This window comes from Lathamus discolor, chromosome W (genome assembly GCF_037157495.1).
Source record: "Lathamus discolor isolate bLatDis1 chromosome W, bLatDis1.hap1, whole genome shotgun sequence".
In the NCBI taxonomy this organism is placed as follows: domain Eukaryota; kingdom Metazoa; phylum Chordata; class Aves; order Psittaciformes; family Psittacidae; genus Lathamus; species Lathamus discolor.
The window spans coordinates 3,928,566-3,953,288 of NC_088908.1; the positions used below are offsets into that span (position 1 = coordinate 3,928,566).

Below are 24,723 nucleotides of genomic sequence, written 5' to 3' on the forward strand. Positions count from 1 at the left end.
ACCTCTCACACCAGATAATGAGGAAATGAAGGACACCGGCAAACAGCAACATACTATGACCAATCAGAGCCAAGGCCACTAAGCGATAAGTGCATGAGAAGGAGGATGGTGGGGGGGTGCACGGTGTAGCTGCAAAAATGTAGAAGCTATAAACCAATGATCTTGTAACATGTAAAATCTATAAGCCAATGATCTCTCTGTAACCAAACTATAAACATGCAAGCAAGGTATATAAGTATCCATCTGCTTAGCAATAAAGGAGACTTGTCGGTCATCATCTGATGAGCTCGTCTCCCGGCGATTCCCACAAATGGTGACCCCGACGCGATCCCTCGAGCACCATGGTGGGACGACGTAAGTTCTGCTCGGGTCCTGATCGCAGCCACAGGACGGTCAAAGCGCCAAGATCCCAGGATTTTAAGCGCCGGTCCCTGGGTGACCGTATAGACAAGCCCGGCCGATACGCGCCGCCGAAACCTGAAAGGGCTGCAACAAGCGCGCTAAGGTATGGAAAGGCAAGCAGCGTATGATTTATTTACTGCCTTCTTACAAAAGCGGCAGGTTAAAGGGATCGACCTGCAGAAAGACCTGCAGGGACTGTTAGCTTATGGACAGTCTAAGGGATGTTTTGTTAACCCTCACACTGTCCATGAATTAGCAGAATGGCGAAAATTTGGAGATAAGATTTGGCAAGCTATATATAATACCCTGTTAAAACAAAAGGCTGGGAAGACAGCAGGGATCAGGAAAGCTCCGAAGAACGCAGCCACGGAAGGCAGTGACACTGTGAAACATTTGTTGGTCATTTGGAGAACTATTTTAGAGATGTTAAAGTCAAAAAGTGAGATCGTGGAACCCAGTGTCCCCCCCCCACCCCTGGCCACCCTTGAGCCTCTGCCAGTTGCCACCGCGGCTGCAAAGTCTGAAGACAGAGATGAAGGCAGTCTTTTTGACCCGGACCCTATTGACCCCAAGAAAGAGCCTGTGCGTGCTCATCAGGCTGCTGTTGCTGCTCCTGAAGTTCTGACGCCTATTAATTCTGATGCTGACCTGGATGATCCTTTTGACATGGAGCCGGAAAAGAAGCCTAATTTATATCCCCCAGAACCTCATGATAAATGGGCAGCTGTAAAGGGAGAAGCGAGATGGGTGTGGGATGCAGATGTATTGTGTGCTTTCCCTGTGATGTATGTGCTGGATCAAGACCTGCGGTGGAAAGGTCTCTCGTATGCCCTTATCAGGGGTATCGAGAGGACTGTGGTGGACTGTGGTGGTCCGTGGACTTGGGGTCCCATATACAACTCATTTGATACAGTCTGTCTGTGATACTCATGTACTAGAAGTTAGCAAATATGTCTATGATTCTATTGATTCTTGGAAACCTTTATAGATATTGCTGGCCACTTCTTCTGACATAGGCTGGCCACCTGTGTCAGAATGAGTGTGCATTTTGATCAGTATAAAAGCCCAAGCCTCATGCGATGTGAGGGAGGCAGATCCTCTGCGGGGACGCTCGCTAGTGCTGAGCCTGCCACCTCACACTGCGATGATGCTTGTTGAAGCTGGTTTCCTGATAGTCTTCACAGAGTCCTTATGCCACGTTTTGTACATGGGACTGTGTAGTGTGAGTAATGATTGTCTGGATTTTGTGTTTCAAATATTGTAGTTGTGTGAAATGTGCTTGTGGGATCCCATATGCATACGTATGTGTGTGTGTGTGTGTGTGTGTTGAGAGCAGATGGTGTTCTATGTATTTTTTTTGTTATCGTGTTCATGTAAAAGTTTTTAACAGGTAGTGGTTTAACATTTCAGGCAAGAAAGGGTAAATGCAAAAGTGCGGTTGCTGACAGGTATTTATGGCTGCTGCTGAAGCAGGCAGGCAGCTGTAGCTGCCGAGCAGGCTGCTGTTTGTAGCCGTGCAAAGCAGGGTGAACAACTTTTGAAAAAAAAAAAAAAAAAAAGAGGGGGGGAGAGAAGAAAAGAAGGTAAAGTTGCAGAGCACAGGTAGACAAATGCGAATCCAGGTGATAGATTGGAAATCTATTCAGAGAGATGCTCTGTCAAACAATGATTTTGATTGTTTGCAGGCATTGCAGGAAAAGATTCTCGCCTTTCCTGTTAAGTACCAGATTAACGCTCAAGGTCAGGCAGTAAATGCTGAAATGTCTCCCTTAAATTGGAAATTGCTATCTCAGTTAAGGCAAACTGTTATTTCTACAGGCATTCAGTTTGAACCCACTAGGCAGATGTTGTCATATATTTGGGGAACAGATTTGCTGTTATATTAAAAGTATTGTGAAATTAATCCTCACCCCTTTGCAGTTGTTGTTATGGAACATGTATTGGCAGAAAACCTGTCAAGAGGCAGTTGCAGTTCAGCGAGGCCAGGGAGATCCCCTGATTGGGGTGCAATTACAACACCTGATGGGAACTGGACAGTTCTCCACTAAGGAGGCTCAAGTCCAGCTAGGTCCAGAATTGTTAAAAGAATCTATGAGACTAGCCTTGCTACTGGGGAGATCATCATCTGCGTTGAAAGGACTATTCATTGTTCCAGGTGTCATCGATGCTGATTATATGGGTGAAATTACGTTAAATTATTTATGCATCTTTGGTGATGAACAAACTCCAGCGGTTATTAAGCACTTTGTACAAACAGAAGATAAAGCCTTCTTTTAAGGCGTACTATCGAGATCCTAATACAGATTTGTGGCAGGGACTGGCAGAAGTAATATATCTGGGCCGTGGTTATGCCTGTGTTTGTGCTCCTGCAGGACCCTTGTGGGTACCATCCAAGTGACTAAGACCGGCTGTTGCAGAAGCTCCAGTGACGGCGTCTCCGAGCTAGTGTATGGACCCTGACGCGCAGACCCGGGAGGAGCGTCGCTTGCGCCGAGCGCTACAGCCGCTAATAGGAGAACTTAACTCCTTAGTCAACACAGAGCTTTCGTTGAGCACGGTCGCCCTCCTAGATCCGGTCCATGGCCACAGGCATATAGTGGTACAAATGAGATTGGTGATACAACAAGTGCTTCGATAACTCTGTAGTTTTTGTCATCAGTGTGACCCTACAGTAGCATTGTATTGTGGTGGTTGTCAGTCTATAAGGCATCTTCGCCAGAATTAGCTGAAACAAAGACTTTTTGTATAGTCTGTCAAATTATCTTTTATGTAACCCGCTTATAGCGCTTCAGAAATATTTAGCTGATTTTAGAAGTTTCACTTCATAGAGCTGCATATACGTTTGCTTTACGAGCTGCTTCGCTGTTATAGGTCTCATAATTATAGGGGGGTTTGTTACTTTGTTATGCTTTGCAATGTTGTTCTGCTTGTTTACAACGACTCCTGACTCAGTCCTTATTCCTTTATAAAGAAAAAGGGGGAATTGTGGAGGATTGGCTTGTCGAAAAAGGTCAAAAGGTCACGTTCCCATCAACGAGCTGAAACAAGACATCTGTGTAGAACATTGTGCAAACCTCTCACACCAGATAATGAGGAAATGAAGGACACCAGCAAACAGCAACATACTATGACCAATCAGAGCCAAGGCCACTAAGCGATAAGTGCATGAGAAGGAGGATGGTGGGGGGGTGCACGGTGTAGCTGCAAAAATGTAGAAGCTATAAACCAATGATCTTGTAACATGTAAAATCTATAAGCCAATGATCTCTCTGTAACCAAACTATAAACATGCAAGCAAGGTATATAAGTATCCATCTGCTTAGCAATAAAGGAGACTTGTCGGTCATCATCTGATGAGCTCGTCTCCCGGCGATTCCCACACTGTCCAAGTTAATTGAGTTTCCCTTCCTGTGTCAGGATTTTCCCATTGAAAAGCATATTACTTTGGCTTTCTTTGTCCAATGGTAAGCAAAAGAAAGCATCCTTTAAATTCAGGACGGCAAACCATTTCTGATTATTATTCAATTTAGTCAATAAGTCATACGAATTAGCTACTACTGGATGAATATCCTCTGCTGTTTTGTTGATTGCCCTAAGATCTTGAACCAATCTGCAACTTTTCCCATCATATTCCTTTACTGTCCAGATAGGAGTATTAGATTCCAATTCACATTCAATTAATAATCTATATTTTAAAATTTATCAGTGATTTTTGTTTCCCTTTGATCTTCTAATTTTAAGGGATATTGTTTTATTCTAATTGAGCAAGCCCCTCCTTTTTTATTTCCACTTTAAGAGGCAAAGCATTTTTCACCTTACCTGGAACTTCAGATGCCCATACTCCCAGATATACCTGATTAAGGTTTTCTTCTATTTCAGGGAGATCCTCATGTTGGTGATCCTCATGGATGGTGAGCAATTGTATTGTGCATCACCTGTTTTTATTGTTTTATTTTCCTTTTCCCATTTTAGTTTTATATTCTCTCCCCTTGCTATTTCCCTTATCATTATTACTATTGCTGGTAGCAGTAGTAGTTTTGTATTGTGCCTTAGTTACTGGACTGCTCTTATCTCAACCCATGGGATTTACATTCTTTCAATTCTCCTCCCCATCCGTTTGGGAGCAAGGGGGAAGAAGGGGGAGGAGTGAGCAAGCAGCTGCAGAGATTTGAGTTACCAGCTGGTATGAAACCAAGACACATCCCTTCCCTCCATGTATTTAATGGCATATAAACAAAGTACACAAGCTGGAATTTCAAACAAAAAAAGGGAACTCTTCTCATTTGAAGACATATAGTGTGTCGATCTGCCAGGCCTCCCCTTATTTGTACTTCAGCCATCGACCTCCATACCAAAGAGGCTTTAATCACTTGGCTTGCTTTATTGCAGCACGTTTCACATTCATGAATAACCTGGTCAATATTGTCCATTGTTAAGTCCATCCCTTCATCACGAGCCCATATATATGTTGCAACTCTGCCCTGATGGCCTGAGGTGTCAAGGGCCCACCAGGATAAAAATAATTCACCCTTATGTTGCCAATCTAAATTCATCTGAGCCACTTCAATCTTAGGAGCTTTACCCACCTGCTGGTTGTTCTGGCATTCCTCAGTGGCCTGACACTTGGGTAAATGAGCATCTACGTGGCATAATACCACCAGGTTCTGCACCCAGGCAGCAATATCTTGCCACAGTTGATATTGCCAATGTGTTTTTCTCAATCCCTTTAGCTGCAGAGTGCAGGCCACAGTTTGCTTTTACTTGGAGGGGTGTCCAGTACACTTGGAATCGCCTGCCCCAGGGGTGGAAACACAGCCCTACCATCTGCCATGGACTGATCCAGACTGCATTGGAACAGGGGCAAGCTCCAGAACACCTGTAGTACATTGATGACATTACTGTGTGGTGTGATCCGGCGTAAGAAGTTTTTTGAGAAAGGGAGGTAAATAATCCAAATCCTTCTAAAGGACTGTTTTGCCATAAAACCAAGTAAGGTCAAGGGACCTGCACAGGAGATTCAAAATGGCAAGATGGACGTCGCCAGATCCCCACAGATGTGATCAACAAGATAACGTCAATGTCTCCATCAACTAATAAGAAAAAAACACAAGCTTTCTTAGGTGTTGTGGGGTTCTAGAGAATGCACATCCCAAATTACAGTCGAATTGTAAACCACATCACGTGACCCAGAAGAAGAATGATTCCAAATGGATCAAAAACAAACCTTTGAACAAGTTAAATGAGAGATAATTCATGCAATAGCCCTTGGACCAGTCCGGACCAGGCAAGAGGTGAAAAATGTGCTAAAAAAATGGTCCTACCTGGAGCCTCTGGCAGAATGATCCAGGGGAGACTCAATGTCAACCCCTCGGCATTTGGAGCTGGGGATACGGAGTATCTGAGGGCAGCTATACTCCAACTGAAAAAGAGATCCTGGCAGTCTATGAAGGGGTTTGAGCTGCTTCAGAAGTGATTGGTACTGAAGCACAGCTCCTCCTGGCAGTTCTGTGGCTCTGTTGATGTGCTGAAGGGAAAGGATGCCATCCAGAGGGACCTTGACACACTTGAGAGGTGGGTCAATGCCAACTTCTTGAAGTTCAACAATGCAAAGTGCAAGGTCCTACACCTGGGTCGGGGCAATCCCAGGTAGAGCTACAGGTTGGGCAGAGGAGTGTTTCAGAGTAGCCCTGCAGAGAAGGACTTGGGGGTGTTGGTCAATGAGAAAATGAACATGAGCCGCCAGTGTGCGCTCAGAGCCCTGAAAGCCAACAGTATCCTGGGCTGCATCAAAAGAAGCGTGACCATGAGGTCGAAGGAGGTGATCCTGCCCCTCTATTCTACTCTCCTGAGACCCCACTTGGAGTACCATGTGCAGTTCTGGTGTTCTCAAGGTAAGAAGGACATGGAGCTGTTTGAGCAAGCCCAGAGGAGGGCCAAGAGAATGATCAGGGACTGGAGCATCTCCTTTATGAAGACAGGCTAAGAAAGTTGGGGCTGTTCAGCCTGGAGAAGACAAGGCTGCGTGGAGACTTCATAGCAGCCTTCCAGTATTTGAAGGAGGTTTATAAGGATGCTGGAGAGGGACTCTTCATTAAGGACTGTAGCGATAGGATAGGAGGTAATGGGTTCAAACAGGGGAAGTTTAGATTGGATGTAAGGTGGAAGTTCTTTACTGTGAGGGTGGTGAGGCACTGGAACAGCTTGCCCAAAGAAGTGGTAAATGCCTGGCAGTTTTCAAGGCCAGGTTGGACAGAGCCTTGGGCAACATGGTCTAGTGTGAGACATCCCTGCCCATGGCAGGGGGGTTGGAACTAGATGATCTTAAGGTCTTTTCCAACCATAACTATTCTATGATTCTTTGCTTCTGGAAAAATTTGTTACTGTATTTTTAGCATTTTTAACAGTTTGTTACTAAAGAAAAATATTTTAGTGCAGACATCCACACAAGCATGTGTTTGCTGCCTGCTAATAAAAGAGGAGCTGTAAAAATCCAAATTGTGCCATTAGCTCTTGGCTTTGTGACTGAGAGATGAGATCCCAAAGTAGAGGAAGTAAGTAGTTGGTGGCTGTACATTGGTGGCTGAGTCAGAAATTGAGGCTGTGAAATGTTAATTGGCTTGCTAGGAAGTAGATGAGCATTGTGGCTTAGTTGATTAAGATAGTGCAACATTGCAAAGTGTCAGATGGAGAGGTTAGACAGATCTGTGTTTAATCATCTAGACATTACTGTTTCTGAAATGGTAGTTCAGCTTATTTCATAAAATTTTCAATAACTAGCAAATTTTACTTAATTTTTTTCAGCCTGCAACATACTAAATGTATTGTTTCCAAGATATTGCCGTAAATATTAGAAGTCATTGCAACCATTTTATGCAAACCATTTTTTTAAGGAATTTTACGCTAACTTCATAAAAACATCTTCACCATTTGATCAGCTTAAGTCACCCAGAACTAAGGGTATATTTCAAATGCAACTATTTATGCAAAGAAGTAATAATACCTTGAATTTGTTGCAATTAATTCTGTATGTGTTGCTTCTACTTATTTCAACAGGTGACTGAGCTGGAGTGTGTAAGCAGTCAAGCCAATGCAGTCCACACACATAAAACAGAATTAAACCAGACAATAGAGGAGTTAGAGTCTATGCTGAAGAAAAAAGAAGAGGTATTTGCTAACATTTATTCTTGGCTTTTCTGTTACATCATTTCTAAAGGCTTTCAATATTAAATTTGTGATGTCTGATAAATACTGTATTATTTCCTATAGATGTTATGAAGTAAAATCAATATTTCAGCTTCTTTGAAATTATCAATGTTTTTCTATGTCTATAATTACATCAATTCAATATACAGTTGGGTATCTAAGCAACAACAAAAAATATATATATTTTTTCCTGTTTGTTATTATTGAGTATCTCTCTTGGCAAAAGTAAGTCTGCATTGAGGCATATGTAGTTTCTACAGAGCAGTCATCACACTGATGAGACAAGGGGTTCCTGGAGTTTTCTCTGAATCACTGATGTAGTCCAAATTCATTAAGAAGAGAAGCAGTCATAAGCATGCCTTCCTTTTTCTGGAGAGTAGGGTATAGAGCAAGTAATAGATCCATGGGTTTTTTTCAGGCCAATCTGGATTTCAGGCTATGTTAATATAGCTGACTTTTATGATCCCTAAGATAAGTGCTTTCTTTAAACTCATGCTAAACTCCCAGCCATCTGTCTTGGGCTGGAACAGCAGCAGGAAAATAGAAGGAATTGGAGTAACACCTGTGCTGGCAGGGGTCCTAGAGGAAAGCAGGTTTGTGGACTTTTATAGCAAAGAAAATGCTTATCTGTAATGCTGTTTATTCACAATAGAATTGCTGGTTTGGGACTGTGATTCAGGAATATTGGAAGCAGGGCTCAAACTTCATGTGCTATGATCTGAAGGGGGCCTATAGGGATGCTGGGGATGGACTCTTCATCAGGGACTGTAGTGACAGGACAAGGGGTAATGGGTTAAAACTTAAACGGGGGAAGTTTAAATTGGATATAAGGAAGAAATTCTTTCCTGTTAGGGTGGTGAGACACTGGAATCGGTTGCCCAGGGAGGTTGTGAGTGCTCCATCCCTGGCGGTGTTCAAGGCCAGGTTGGATGAAGCCTTGGGTGGGATAGTTTAGTGTGAGATGTCCCTGTCCATGACAGGGGGGTTGGAACTAGATGATCTTGAGGTCCTTTCCAACCCTAACTATTCTATGATTCTATGATTCTATGATGGGCAGTAACTAACTACCAGTTTTGATATCATTGCAACGGCTTGTTCAGACAAAGCAGCAGCAGCCAGCTTACCTGCACTGAAGCCAAGCCAAGTAACATGTTGCTAGCAAGGTTGTTTCTTCTCCCTTAGGAAATAGAAAGATTGAAACAAGAAAACAACAGTGCCAGAGAGCTCCAGGCACAGAGGGATTATCTGACCCAGAAGTTAAAGGTGAGCTATAGTGCATCATCTTAATTTAGACAGAAGGGGAAAATGATCATTAAGTGAGCAGTTCACATCAGCACTGAAGGTGCCAGATAAATATGTAAGTTACATTGTGATGCAAAGTGGTGGATTGGGATCCTCCTTGGGAATTTTTACCAAAATTTCCACCTTCTGTGAGTCATTATTTTCCTGGGGGAACAGACCCAAATTTCATTTACAAGTCCACAGAATACACTTGGGCTATCAGTTGTGCTTCATCAATACATGTTCTAGGCAATTCAGGTCTCATTTTCACTGCAGTGTCTTCCCATATGTCTTGTGTGCCACTGAACTGCCAGGCTGTGTATCATAGAATCATAGAATCATAGAATGGTTTGGGTTGGAAGGGACCTTAAAGATCATCGAGTTCCAACCCCCCTCCCATGGATAGGGACACCTTCCAGTAGACCAAGTTGCTCAAAGCCCCGTCCACCCTGGCCTTGAATACTTCCAGGGATGGGGCATCCACAACCTCTCTGGGCAACCTGTTCCAGTGCCTCACCACCCTCATAGTAAAGATTTTTTTTCTAATGTCTAATCTAAATCTCCCCTCTGTCAACTTAAAGCCATTCCCTCCCTTGTTTTGTCACTACATGCCCTTGTAAAAAGTTCCAGATTTCTTGTAGGCCCCCTTTAGTTATTAGAAGACTTCTATAAGGTCTCCCCTGAGCCTTCTCTTCCCCAGGCTGAACAAGCCAAGCTCTCTTAGCCTTTTTCCATGTTTGGATGATTGTATTCAACTTTTAAATGTGCTTTGAGAGAGTAAAGATTAAAGTGGTACAGAGTTCAAAAACACACTCTGACATTTTCTTGGAATTAGAATCATTGTGGTTTTATTGGGGTTTTTTTGGGCTGTTTCTTTACTGTGTTTATAGCCAGAAACTTCAGCCTACTGGAAGCAACATGCCCTCAGTATACCTTCACTTGCTATGTCTGAGCTCCTGTCCTTCTGTTGCTGGGCTGACCAGTCAGCACAGACACAGCTCCCTTGTGAAACCTGTCTTCTGAATGAGGCTGACCCAAAGATTAGTTACATCTAACCTCTGAGTTCAGACTTCAGAGCTTTGGTAGGACTAGAAACTCAGATATTAAACAGTTACAAATCCAAAGTGCTGAAAGATGACCCTTGCTGCTCTGCAGCTTGACCTAAATCACGCTGAAAACAACCCGTCAGACTATCCACAGCTTTAAACTCATTAAGCAGATATTCTTTGAAATGCATTACATGAATTGGATCTTACTTAAATCTCATTTTAACTACAGAATAAACCACATAACAAAATGAGTTTATTATTTTTCCCTATTCTTAAGTCAAATTACTTGGAAAAAGTATGGTATTACAGTGTTTCTTTAAAGACTGTTTTGAATACACCTGAACCTGCCTATTCCACTATTCAAAAAATTGCTGCTGTCTTTAGACTAAGCATGGGAGTTTTCAGCTGAAAAAGAACTTATCTGAGAGACTCAAAAGGAAGATTATAATGAAAGTTGTAAGTCATTCTAACAGTAGCATATGCAATAATTTTAGTGTAAGATCTACATGAAATATAATAATGAGCCAAGAAATAGCTATCCTTAGAATTATGAGAGACTAGTAAGAGATGAAAGATGGTTTAGAATTAGAAAATGCTAAGGTTTTACCAATCATGTTTTATAAAGTCAGTAGCTTCCTTTTGGTATATTTATATTTGTGACATTGGTAAAATGGTGTTTTCTTCTATAGCTCCAGGCTAACCATCTCACATCCATTTCTGAGTGGTTAAAAACCTGCCCCAGGGAGTGCGAGCGACCAGGAGCGCGGCAAACAGAGCGGGCAAACAGAGCGGGATGAGGCAGTTTGCGCGGCAGTTCGTGCGGGCAGGCGAGCGGGATGGTGAGCACCCGTCGTATGACCAGGGCCCGGTCTGGGAGCTCTGCTCTGGCTACCCTGGCGGTGGCCAGCGTAGGCACCAAGACAGAGCAGATGACAGGGGAGGCTGCAGTGCAGAGTTCCGAGTGTAGAGGGTGCCTGCACTGGTCTTGTGAGGGAAAGGTGCATGATGGGCAGGGCTGCACTCAGTGCTCCCTGGTGGAGATCGTCCTGCAGCAGGTGGCTGAGCTGTGGAATGCGATTAGTGGGCTTCAAGATGTCAGGGTAGCTGAGAGGAAGCAGGGCTGCTTGCTCCAGCCCAAAACTGTGCAGGGGCCTCAAGATTCCCCTCCAGCTCATGAAGGAAAGAAGGAGGCCACCAACCCGGGAAGTTGGGAATTAGTGACAAAGCAACATAACAAAAGAAGGAGGAAAAGGACAATTAAAAGCAAGGGGCTTCCTCCCAAATCTGTTGTCCCCACGCAGAACCGCTTTGCTGTCCTGCAGGAGGCTAACGAGGAAAGGCACTTGCACCACAAACAGCCTGATGATGCACACGTAAAGATCTCTACTGGCGCTACCAAGAAAAAGCGGCGGGTCGTAGTAGTACGGGATTCTACTTTGAAAGGGACAGAAGCATTCATCTGTCAAGGATGTTACAGAGAGGCTGCCTGCTCTAGTAAGTCCCACGGACTATTACCCGCTCCTGGTGATCCATGTGGGTGCTAGGGATATAGGTACTAGTAGACTGGGGACCATAAAGAAAGACTACAGAGCCCTGGGAGAGGTGGTTAGGGGCTCTGGAGCTCAGACAGTCTTTTCATCAATTCTCCAGGACAAAGGGGAGGACCTAAAAAAAGCTAGGAGGATTAGGCAGGTTAATAAATGGTTAAAAGGGTGGTATCATAGTCAGGGGTTTGGGTGTCTTGAACATGGGACCCAAGTTTGTAGGACAGGTCTCCTGGGTTCTGGTGGAGCTGGTCTGATGATAAAGAAGGGGAAGAGCAGGTTTGGTAGGAGGCTTGCCAAACTGGTCAAGGAGGCTTTAAACTAGATGTGTTGGGGGAGGGGGGCATCATTCCATCCCAACACACCCAGTCAGTTGCCAACACCTATAATAAATGCTCAGAACAATGTAGATATATTACAGCTGCTCCAGCCAACGACCAGGCTTCAATTGGGGCTCGTCTCAGCTGCCTCTATACAAACGCCCGTAGCATGGGGAACAAGCAAGAGGAATTAGAGATGTGTGCTCATCTACGGGGGTATGATATAATAGGCATCACAGAAACATGGTGGGATGGCTCCTATGACTGGAGTGTTGGAATGGAAGGTTACAGGCTCCTTAGAAAAGACAGGCCCGGCAGGCGGGGAGGGGGAGCTGCCCTTTATGTTAGGGATAGGCTGGAGAGTATGGAACTCTGTCTGGGGACAGGTGAGCAGTTTACAGAGAGTTTGTGGGTCAGGGTTAAAGGGAAAACAGCCATGGGAGACATTACTGTGGGGATCTGTTACAAGATGCCTTATCAAGGTGAACCTGTGGATGAAGCACTCTACAGACAGATAGGAACAGCCTCACGCTCTCAGGCCCTTGTTCTCATGGGGGACTTCAACCACCCTGACATCTGTTGGAATGATGCACAAGCAATCCAGGAGGTTCCTCGATTGTGTGGAAGACAACTTCCTTCTGCAATTAATAGAGGAGCCGACAAGGAGAGGTGCCATGCTTGACCTTGTGCTCACCAACAGGGAAGGGCTTGTTGAGAATGTGGTAGTCCAGGGCAGCCTTGGATGCAGCGATCACGAGATGGTTGAATTTGAGATCCCCAGGGCAGTGAGAAGAGCGTGTAGCAAGCTCACTGCCCTGGACTTCAAAAGAGCAGACTTTGGCCTCTTCAGGAGCCTGCTTAGTAAGGTTCCATGGGATATAGCCCTGGAGGGCAGGGGGGCCCAAGACTCTTGGTTGATATTCAAGGATCACCTGCTACGAGCTCAGGAGTGCTGAATCCCAACTAGAAGGAAGTGCGGCAGAAAGGCCAGGAGACCTCCTTGGATGGATAAGGAGCTGCTGAGGAAAATTCAAAGGAAAAAAGAGGCTTATAAAAAATGGAAGCAAGGACAGGCGGCCTGGGTGGAGTACAGGGATGTTGTCCGGGAAGCTAGGGGACCTGGTTAGGAAGGCTAAGGCCCAGTTAGAATTAAACTTGGCCCGGGATGTTAAGGATAATAGGAAGGGATTCTACAGGTACGTTGCAAACAAAAAACAGACTAGGGACAAAATAGGCCCCCTGAGGAAGCTTTCGGGAGAACTGGCTACAGGGGATTCGGAGAAGGTTGAGGTTCTGAATGACTTCTTTACCTCAGTCTTCACTGGCAAAGGCTCTGACTGCACCACCCAAGTCTTAGAAGTTAGACGCAGGGACTGTGAGAATGAAGACCTTGGGACGACTGTAGGAGAGGACCTGGTTTGAGACCATATTCAAAATCTGAACGCACACAAGTCCATGGGACCTGATGAAATCCATCCGCGGGTCCTGAAGGAGCTGGCAAATGAAGTTGCTAAGCCACTGGCCATCATATTTGAAAAATCATGGCAGTCAGGAGAAGTTCCCGACGACTGGGAAAAGGGAAATATAACCCTGTCCTGGGTTCAACAGTAGCAGTCATTTTTCTCCTTCTTAGTAGCTAGAGCAGTGCTATGTTTTCATTTTTTGGCCTGGGAACAGTGCTGATAACGCCAGTGTTTTTAGTTGCTGCTCAAATGTTTGGTCTGACCAAGGGCTTTATGAGCCTCATGCTCTGCCAGGGAGGAGGGAAAGCTGGGAGGAAGCAGAGACAGGACACCTGACCCAAGCTAGCCAAAGAGGTATTCCATACCACAGCACGTCATGCCAAGGATGTAATGGGGAGTTACCTGGAAGGGCTAGGGACTGCAGGGTTGGATGAGGTATAGGTCGGTACTTGGCTGGGGGGAGTGGGGCGAGTTATCTGTTGGCTGGTGCTGAGGTGTTGTATTCTCTTCCCTTGTTATTTCCTTTAGCATTATTATTACTGGTGGTAGCAGTAGTGATTTGTGTTATACCTTAATTACTAAACTGTTCTTATCTCAACCCGTGGGAGTTGCATTCTTCTCGATTCTCCTCTCCGTCCCTCCAGGAGCAGGGGGAGGGCAAGAAGGGGGGGAGTGAGTGAACGAGGTTTGTGGTTGGATTTAAACCACGACAGTTCTTTTTGGTGCCCAACGTGGGGCACGAAGGGTTGAGATAACGACAGAGATGATTGGATTAATAGTCATCACAGTGCTGATTTATTGGCTCTCAAAGTTGTTTCTCTTGATCTCACAGTTTCAGAATGTACAGCCGGTATTTGCTGTCATAGTGATTATCAAGTATGGTGCCTGGGCTAAGGTTCTTGTTTCACTGTGCTTTATGGGAAAGACATGTATTATGGGCGGGCTCTGACAGCAAGGTGGATGGACGTGGCCGTGGAGTTGTACCTGGCCGTCCTGCTGCTCTTCACCGTCCTGGCCCTTGTCCTCGCCTCCGTCATTGTGAGGCTGCGGGGAGCCGAGGGGGAGCGGCCCCGGGAGCCAGCGGCGGCCGAAGCGGCCCGGGAGAGTGGCCCCGGGGACCAGGCAGCGGCGGGAGCTGGGCCGGAGGCCGGGAAAGAGGCAGCTGCTGAGCAGCGGGAGGAGGCGGCGGAGCAGCCCAGCCCCGCGGAGGATCCGAGCCCCGAAGCCGAGCCCAGCCCCGCGGCGGCCGAGAGCAACCCCCGGAAGCCTCCCGCCGAGCCCCAGGAGGATGCAGGAGTCCACGCAACATTTCCCAGCAAGGCAGAGGAGGAAGAGCTGCACTCAGGAAAAGAGAAGCTGGTGGTGGGAGAACCGGCAAGCACAGCAGCTACACCAGCCCCAGGGACAAGTACAGCAGCATCATTTGAGAGTTCTGAAGGGTTGGAATGGCCTGTGGGTACCCTTGGGACCTGCCTGCTGATTGTGATGGGGATCAGCATGTTGGCATACACACAGATTGTGTTCTACCCACGACCATTTTGTCTGATCTCAGAAGTTAAGCAGAGTCAGGTTTGCGTCTTGTCTGGGGTTAGACGACAGTATGGGAGGACCAAGAGATCTTCCCCAAGGCTGGACAGTTATGAGTGGCAGTGTGTGTGGGACAGTATGAGAGATTATCTCTTTCACTGGGCCCCTCCAGTGCTTTGGAAGAGTCGGAGATGGAAGGCAGCTGTATGGAGTCCCAAGCAACAAGCTGCAGAAACTGCTGAAGGGGACAGTGAATTATTTTGAGCCTGGTGGTCCCATGACACTTCATGCCATCAGGGCAGAGATGCAACATAGAGATGGACTCATGATCGAGGGGTGGACTTAGCAATGGACACTATTGACCAGGTTTTTCATGGGTGTGAACACTGCACACAGCCTCTCCTGCTCTGAGAGACTGTTACAAGAGATGGAGCCGGACATCATGGACCAGATGGACTCAGCAGCTTTATAGGGATTGGTCCATGCACTAAGATAAGAGTGCACTGAGTGATAACATATCCCTTATCCTGGGAACAATCATAGTCAGCTTACCTATATAACAGGGCCCTCCCTGAATGTTTTTTGGTACCCCTTGCCAAGCTCTATGTCCACAGATTAAAAAATATCCTTTAGGAAATTGTTTTGCCAAGTTATTATTCCAAATAGAAAATTTACTACCCAGGGTCTCAGCACCTATTGCTCCATTACAATATCCATTTTTTCTATACTTTTTATAATCATAATTACTCGACATATTGGTTCATTGTGTCCAAATATAATTCTTATGAAAATTTACCCCTGTAGGTGCTGATCCCCCAAAATAAAAACATGACTCATTGCCTGCTAAGGATCCCCAGAGATTTAACACCTGAGGGTCCCAAGGCATTGTGGCTTTTAAGGCATTAATGATCGTTGCTCCAGCCATTCCTGTTTGATTCACTTCCCCATTACAGCAGGCTGGTTCGTTTTCTGGAACAGTACAATCATAAATTCTATGACATGTCTGATTAATGAAAGAGTTATTTAAAACCGTCCTGTTATTTATCCAATTGGTCCAGTCCGCCAGGCGCAGGTAAGGGATGCCGATTAAACAAGTACGAAAAGGGTTCCCAGGAGTGGCCATGGAGAGACAGACGGATGACTGGTTCGTTTGGTTTGCCCAGGTGAACCATATGTTCTCTCGTGGTTCTATGGTATGTAATGCTTGACCTATAGTCATAGCCATCATCCACCAACTTATAATTGAGGCTATTCTGAGGTTCCCTTGATCGGTGATTTCGAAGGTTTTACCCATCGCGCTGGAATCCAACGAGGGCCTTCTCCTGTAATTAAACACATACAGCCTCGACCAGTCATACAAACCTCAACAGGTCCCTTCCATTCTCCCGGTTTGAGATCTTTGTGTTGAACAAAAATCTTTTCCTTTTTTGATAACTCTGATTTTAAGGCACTACCATGAATTACCATGGGAGGTTCTTCCCTTTCTCCTGCCAGGCGTAAATAATTTAACACATATAATGCTTTTGCCAAGCATTCACTAGCTCCTACACCGCTCTCCCTCATTTCTTGTTTAAGTAGCAGGTTTTTAAGGGACTGGTGAGCCCCCTCAACAGTCGCTTGTCCAGTGGGTGAATTAGGGATTCCGGTGAGATGTTTCACACCCCAAAGAGAGCAAAAGCGCTGAAATCTAGCAGAAGTATAGGCTGGAGCATTGTCTGTTTTAAGAGATAGGGGTACACCTAAGATGGCAAAAGAGGCATGAAGGTGTTTCACAACATGGTGAGAAGTTTCTCCAGTTTGAGCGATGGCCCAAATTGCCATGGCAAAGGTGTCGACCGAGACATGAACATATTTTTGGCGTCCAAATTCTGGAACATGAGTGACATCCATTTGCCAAAGTTGTAGCGGTAAAATGCCTCAAGGATTTACTCCAATACCAAGGCCAAAGCCTGTGTGTTGACATGCAGGACAAGAGTTTACAATTCCTTTTATTTCAGTAAGATTAGCCTGATTTGAAGTCACTTGAACCTTTATAACATGTGGCATACCAGTGAATCCTACACACCATGTAACTGGTTGGAATAATGGGGATTTAACAAATGTGCCCAGTATACTTGTCCATTACCCATGGTCACACATAATAGAACAGATATTACAAAGATTTCTGTCTTTGCCATTTCTTCATGTTGTTGAGTTCTGGGGCTTTATACGTTTCGCTGGCAGCCAGTATGGTCCTGTCGATAGCTGTACACAGCCGTATCCTTGACCCCATGGCACTGGTCCTTTCCACTTGTTATCATGTAGGTCTTTATATAGAACCAGTGGTTTGGGCAAGGAATCGTTCGTCATGTGGAGAAAATCCTTGCATTCCCCCTTTTTTTTTTTTTGTTTTATATATCTTTTAGATGACCCTACTTGAGCAGGGGATTTGGACTAGATCATACCTCCAGCATATGCCAGCCACAGGCTGCTGGGCCTGCCCTTTTTCTCCTGGATGGCTCTCTGATAACAGGGGAGGCCATCCCTCACATCAAGGTCTGGCATGGCATGTGTCCCCACCGCTCCACACCTGCTGGGTTGCAGCCAACAGTGGAGCTAAAGGTTCTTCTTGGTGGCAAACACAGAGGCCAAGCCAGTCTTGCCCTTGACTGTGGTAGCGGGCATTTGGCCAACCTCAGTCCTTGCACCTTGTTGTCAATGCAGAGTTTCACCTGCTTCATCCAGTAACAAGTCACTACTATGGCAAAGCATATACAGATTTACATTAGCAGAGTAACTCTTACAGGGTGCAGCAGCATGTTGAAGATGCTGATGGCAGCGAGGGACTAGCTAAAGAAATTTCTTACCAGTGAAGTTCTCCCACACTCTTAATTTGTTCCATTACCTGCTTTATAACACTACCGTCATATTAGAATCTTTCTAGCTTTTGCCTTAGCATTTTCTAGCAGCTGCTGCAAATTTGCATGCTCTAACATCTCTTTTGCAAGTGACAAAACCATACAATACAAGGTGTAGTTTCATATTAGCAACTGGCTAGTAAATACAGGTGCTTTTATACACAGAATCACAGCCTCTAATAATAGCTACTTTACAAGCACACACATTCAAGTCGTTACTTTTCAGTTGCCCCCAAGTGATGTTTTGCAATCATTCATTTTTCTCTGATTCTGCTTGGGGTATTCACGGTCGGCTCCTGTAGCTGAGGCATTGGGTTTTTCCACTCGTCTGTCCAACTCATGGCAAGGCTTGACAAACTTTGCAGGCAGCTGCCATGGACCTGTAGGTAGGAGGACACAAATATACCCCCCTTCCGGGTTATCAGTTCTTGAAAAGTAGACAAGTTAAAGTGTTTCCTTAAAGTAGAGGCATTCTGATGCAAAAGGAATGTAAAGCAGCTGCAGAAGTAGACTGCACATTTTTAACAGTCAAGGAGTTTGCTGCATCATTACCCTTTTCTTTTTTCTTTCTCTGCCACCCTGATGCTGCTTAGGTGATGGCTGATAAAGCTTGTGGTTGCACTACCCTTTTCGCTTTTTCAGTTAGCAGTTCTTGTTTCAAGTGATCTGTTCCTCCAAGTGTTGGATTCACCCCCAGGTTACCTTAAACACACTAAGCAGGGCTCCTACCATGCGCCCACTGTGTTGCAGGCGCTCTTTAGGCTTTGTCTGTGGTGTCTCTACAAACTGCCTCAATACTTCAATAGACGGAGAGGTATGGTTTTTGTTTCTTGGAGGGTTTTGGTGGGTTTTTTTTTTTGTTTGTTGGTTTTTTTTTCCAAAGTTGCTCACCCTGCTTTGCACGGGTACAAACAGCGGCCTGCTCAGCAGCAGCTATAAATGCCTGCCTACTCCGCAGCAGCTACAGCTGCCTGGCTGCTTCAGCAGCAACCATAAATACCTGCCAGCAACCACACTTTTGCATTAACCCTTTCTTGCCTGAAATGTTAAACTGCTACCTGTTAAAAACTTTTACATGAACCCGACAACAAAAAAATACATAGAACACCATCTGCCCTCATCACACACACACACATACGTATGGGATCCCACAAGCACACTCCACACAAGTACAATATGTGAAACACAATCATTACTCCCACTACACAGTCCCACGTACAGAACGTGGCACAAGGACCCTGTGAAGACTATCAGGAAACCAGCTCCAAGAAGCATCATCGCAGTGTGAGGTGTCAGGCTCAACCTTAGCGAGCATCCTTGCAGAGGCTCTGCCTCCCCCACATTGCATGAGGCTTGGGCTTTTATGCTGACCAAAATGCACACTCATTCCGACACAGGTGGCCAGCCTACGTCAGAAGAAGTGGCCAGCAATATCTATAAAGGTTTCCAAGTGTCAATAGAAACATAGACATATTTGCCAACTTCTAGTACATGAATATCACAGAGAGACTGTATCAAATTACTTTTACATGGGGCCCCAAGTCCACTGTCTGCCACAGTCCGCCCAATCCCCCTGATAAGGGCATATGAGAGACCTTCCCACCGCGGGTCTTGATCCAGCACATACATCACAGGGAAAGCACACAATACATCTGCATCCCCCACCCATCTCGCTTCTCCCTCTACAGCTGCCCATTTATCATGAGGATCTGGAGGATATAAATCAGACTCCTTTTCTGGATGAATAGGCTCCAGGTCAAAAGGACCATCTTCATCTCTGTCCTCAGTCTTCGCAGCCGTGGCGGCAACTGGCAGAGGTTTGGAGGGGTGGGGGGGATGGGGGCAATGGGTCTGTGAAGTTTTGTTTTGTTTTTTTTTTCACTTCAGGAGCTGTTGATTGTGATGGTTGAAGGGGGTTTACGATTAAGGCTTGTACCAGCACTGGTCTGGCCACTGATATGGGGGAAAATAGTTTATTTTAAGCAGATTCTGTCCCAGAGGAATTCGGCGAAATCCATGGTCTTGGCTCCCTCTGCAGCAGCCCAAAACAAATGTATGGGTCACATTGGCTAATGTCACAAACCTAGATACCCTGTGCCTTGTAACTGCCATGCCAGGGAATCCCTTTTGAATGTGCCTTGTGGGAATCCCGTTGGAGACCTGGCCAATACCCCTCCAGGCCCTGTATAGGATCTGGACAGGGGCTGGCCAGGTTGAGAACTGGAATGGGTGGACATCATACCTGCCCGAGGCCGCACTGGAGCCTGTCCTGGGTTTACCAGGAGCCGTTTTGCTCCTTCTTAGTAACTGGTGCAAGCTCTGTGTTTTGACTTCCAGCCTGGGCAGAGAGCTGATAACACCGATTGTTTTTAATTGTTGCTAAGTAATGTTTATTCTGGCCAAGGACTCTGTGAGTCTCATGCTCTGCCGGGGACGAGGGAGGCCGGGAGGATGCAGAGACAGGACACCTGACCCAAACTAGCCAAAGAGGTATTCCATACCACAGCACGTCATGCCTGGAGAGGTAACTGGGAGTTACCCGGAAGGGCAGGCTCTCTCTCTTCGGGGGGGTCAAACTCGTTCGGCGGTGGTATCGTATTCTCTTGTTATTTTCTCTTATCATTATTATCATTGGTGGTAGCAGTAGTGATTTGTGTTATACCTTAGTTACTGGGCTGTTCTTATCTCAACCCGTGGGAGTTACATTCTCCTGATTCTCCTCCCCATCCCTCCGGGAGTGGGGAGGGTCGGGGGGGGGAGGGGTGAGTGGACGACCTGTGTGGATTGGTTTAAACCATGACAGAGCCTCACGAATTAGATTTGTTTGGGTCCATAAAAATGGACTATTGTTTGTTTTTCAGTTATTCAGGGAGCAATCATTCTTTAATGTGGAGTGTTAATCTTAGCTTGGCAGCATAGAGAAATAGTAGTGCTTGGTGCAGATATACTGCATACAAAAAATTTAGTGATCACTGTAAGCCTAGAGCTTTGCTTCCAGGAGTGTTTCTTATTTGTAGGGATCGGGCATGGCCAGCAATCACTTCGCATATCAAAGGTGGCCCATGCAGCCTAGGGAGATTAACCTTGCTAACACTAAAGAGATCCATGATTTTACAGCAGCGTACCCATAGTTGAGGAAAGTGAAGTATGCATACACTTAAATTGGAATGTAAAGATGACGTCAAATTTTGTGTCGTGGTTTAAACCCAACCACAAACCTCGTTCACCAACTCCCCCCACTTCTTGCCCTCCCCCTGCTCCTGGAGGGACGGAAAGGAGAATCGAGAAGAATGCAACTCCCACGGGTTAAGAACAGTTTAGTAACTAAGGTATAACACAAATCACTACTGCTACCACCAGTAATAATAATGATAAAGGAAATAACAAGGGAAGAGAATACAACACCTCAGCACCAGCCAACAGATAACTCGCCCCACTCCCCCCAGCCGACCACCGACCGATACCTCATCCAACCCTGCAGTCCCAGCCCTTCTGGGTAACTCTCCGTTACATCCTGGGCATGATGTGCTGTGGTATGGAATACCTCTTTGGTCAGTTTGGGTCAGGTGTCCTGTCTCTGCTTCCTCCCAGCTTTCCCTCCTCCCTGGCAGAGCATGAGGCTCAGAAAGCCCTTGGCCCGACCAAACATTTGAGCAGCAACTTAAAAACACTGGCGTTATCAGCACTCTTCCCAGGCCAAAAAATGAAAACATAGCACTGCACTAGCTACTAAGAAGGAGAAAAATGACTGCTACTGCTGAACCCAGGACATTTTGGAATAGAGGAAAAATTGTGGCAGCTTCCTTCTTTGTTTCAGGTGTAGCAGCAGCAAAAGCATTAGGAGCATTAAACAAATTAGGCTGCTGGCTAGCTAAACAAACAAATGCAATGTCCATTGCCTTAAGCAACTTATTGGCAGGTGCTGATTCTGTCCGACATGCCTATTTGTAAAACAGGGCTGCCATAGACTTCTTATTATTAGCACAAGGTCATGGCCCTGAAGATTTTAAGGGTGTGTGCTGCTTGAATTTGTCGGGCCATTTGGAATCTATTCATAAAGCTATACAGGAACTGAAAACAGGAGTAACAAAGTTGCAGATAGATGATGGATTTTTTGGATTAGTAAATTGGCTTAACTCTCTAGGACTTGGGACATGGTTTGTTTCATTGATCAAAGGAGGTCTTATAATGCTATTCATTGCTATTTGTATCTTACTGATTGTTCCATGTTTATTGAGTTGCATGCAGCGAATGTTAGAAAAAATGGTAAAGCAAGTTATGCTTTTAGAAAAACAAAAAGGGGGAGATGTAGGAGAAGAGGAGTTTGAACTTGGTCAGAGTATGCTGAGCGACCTTAATTTTTTGGGGAATTAACTTTGAGCCAGACTCTGTAATTTTAGCTCTGTGGTTAACTAACCTCGAGCAAGAAAAGTGGAGCAAAAGAAGCGGAACAAAAGGGGATGAAAATGAGAAGTAGAAGAAGGAACTGAGAAGTGAGGAGAAGGTCAAAAGGATGGTGTCAAAAAAGCAGACTAATCAATTATAATTTTAGATTATGCGCGTTGACAGCAGCAACTAACCAATTGCATTGCAGCTTTAAGCGCGTGGATATGTTCAAAAACATATATAAACCATGTAATCTAAAGTAAAAAGGTCTTTGACCAGCAATTGGAGTATGTGCCTTAAATCCCCTCAATGGAGTTTTGTGTTAGATCCTGGAGTGAGTTCAGCTCATCTCCACTGCTCTGGGCATGCAACATCGCTGTAAAACGGGGCAACTTGTTTTATCAAAAGACCTCTGGATAGCATGGGTTCTCACACCATATGACATCATGTAGCTTGCCTGCTACAACCTCTCTGGGCCTTGTAGTTGTTAGTACTGCCTCTGCACTGTTGGCAGCTCATCCTAGGACCAAAGAAACACAAGCCTAATTTACACCAACTTACTTTCTCAGTGCACAAGCAAAGATCAGTGGCAACAGTACATGTGGAATTTTCTGGCATTTTTAAATTCAGGCATAGGAAGGAATAGTAACCATCAAAGATGTTTTAGGTTTTGGGGAGAAAATATAGGGTTGTCAAAAAGATTGTCTTACATGGACTTTCACAAACACCACGTCCATCTAGGTGCTAAGAGAACAGGAAGACCTACACTGACAAGGTATGTTTAAGTGTAATTTGTATGTATAGATTTCCGAATTTGAGTTAAATTAAATATGGTCATGCAGATACTTGCAAGCTTAAATATTTCAGAGAGGGAATAAGACCTCTGAAATTCTCTGAATTGGATTACATTTAACGTCGTGGCTTAAGCCCAGACAGTAACTCAGAACCACACAGCCACTCACTCACTCCCCCCTTCTTCCTCCCCCCACTCCCAGAGGGACAGGGAGGAGAATTGAAAGAATGTAACTCCCACAGGTTGAGATAAGAACAGTCCAGTAACTAAGGTATAACACAAAACCACTACTGCTACCACCAATAATTATAATGATAAGGGAAAGAGAAGAGAATACAGTTAAGGGAAAGGGATAAGAGAATACAGTTGCTCACCACCCGCCGACCAACACCCAGCCCAACCCAAGCAGCAATCTGGGCCTTCCGAGTAACTTCCCCTAGTTTATATAGTGGGCATGATGTGATGTGGTATGGAATACCCCTTTGGCTAGTTTGGGTCAGGTGTCCTGTCTCTGCTTCCTCCCAGCTTCCCCTACCCCCTGGCAGAGCATGAGACTCAGAAAGTCCTTGGTCAGACTAAACATTGCTAAGCAGCAACTAAAAACATTGGTGTTATCAGCACTGTTCCCAGGCTGAAAGTCAAAACCACAGCACTGCACCAACTACTATGAAGGAGAAAAATGACTGCTACTTCTGAACCCAGGACATTTAGTTAAATGATGACAAGAATTTTCTCTTATAAAAAAAAAAAAGGGAAGCAAAATCATAGAATTATTACAGTTGGCAGGGACCTTATAGATCAGGTTGCTCAAAGCCCCATTTAACCTGGCCTTGAAAAATTCCAAGGATGAGGCATCCACAATTTCTAAAAAGTCCTTCTCCATATTTCTTGTAGGCACCCTTCACCCTTTAGGAGCTGGAAGACTGTTATGAGGTCTCCCTTGAGCCTTCTCTTCCCCAGGCTGAAGATGACCAGCACTCAGACTGTCTTCATAGGAGAGGTGCTCCAGCCCTCTGAGCATCTTCATGGGCTTCCTCTGGACTCACTCAAGTAGGCCCACATCCCTCTTCTGATAGGGACCCGAGAGTAGGATGCAGTACTCCAGGTGGGGTCTCATGAGAGCAGAGGGAGAGAATTGCCTCCTCTGACCTGCTGGCCAACTCCTTTTGATTCAGCCCAGAAAACCACTGGCTTTCTGGGCTGCAAGCACAGATTAATAGCTAATGTTGAGCTTTTCATCCACCAGTACCCCCAAGTCCTTCTTTGCAGGGCTGCTCTCAGTCTGGTCTCTGCCCAGCCTGTATTTGTACTTGGGATTGTCCTGACAAAGATGCAGTACCATGCACTTGAACTTGTTGAACTTCATGAGGTATGCACTGGCCGACCTCTCATGTCTTTCAAGGTCCCTCTGGATGGCATCCCTTCCCTCCAGTGTGTCCACTGCAGCACACATCTTGGTGTCATCAGCAAACTTGCTGAGGGTGAACTCGATCCCACTGTCCATGTCACTGACGAAGATGTTGAACAGCGCTGGTCCCAATACTGACCCCTGAGGAACACCACTTCACACTGGTCTCCACTTGGACATTGAGCTGGTAACCACAAGTTTCTGAGTGAATAGAGACTTGTGCAAGAGTCTACTTCCTAGTAGCTGGCACAGTGCTGTGTTTTCAACTTTAGTCTGAGAACAGTGCTGCTAACACACAAATCAATGGGCCCTGAGAATATCCACTTGAGGGTGTTAAGAGATCTGATTGACATTGTTGTGAGGCTGATCTCTGTAATCTCTGGAAAGTTGTGGAGATCAGGGGATGTCCCAGAAGTCTGGAAAGAGGCAAACTTCACCCCCATCTATAAG

The 24,723-nt window shown here is 45.4% G+C and overlaps 1 protein-coding gene across 5 annotated transcripts; it reads left to right on the forward strand.

The window, feature by feature from the left end:
- LOC136004341 (homer protein homolog 1-like) lies at positions 1-24,005 on the forward strand. Of its 5 annotated transcripts, none has more exons than XM_065660772.1 (6): positions 1-505; positions 2,775-6,293; positions 7,456-7,566; positions 8,788-8,868; positions 11,258-11,429; positions 14,095-14,156. In XM_065660772.1, exons 2-6 carry the CDS (start codon positions 6,270-6,272, stop codon positions 14,154-14,156), a joined length of 450 nt encoding a protein of 149 aa, XP_065516844.1. In that variant the 5' UTR covers positions 1-505; positions 2,775-6,269. The 5 variants fall into 5 exon arrangements, with proteins under 5 accessions (XP_065516844.1, XP_065516846.1, XP_065516848.1 ...); XM_065660774.1 differs by lacking the exon at positions 11,258-11,429 and adding an exon at positions 10,625-10,774 and having other exon boundaries at positions 14,095-14,133; XM_065660776.1 differs by lacking the exons at positions 11,258-11,429; positions 14,095-14,156 and adding an exon at positions 23,760-24,005.
- The last annotated feature ends 718 nt before the right edge of the window (positions 24,006-24,723 follow it).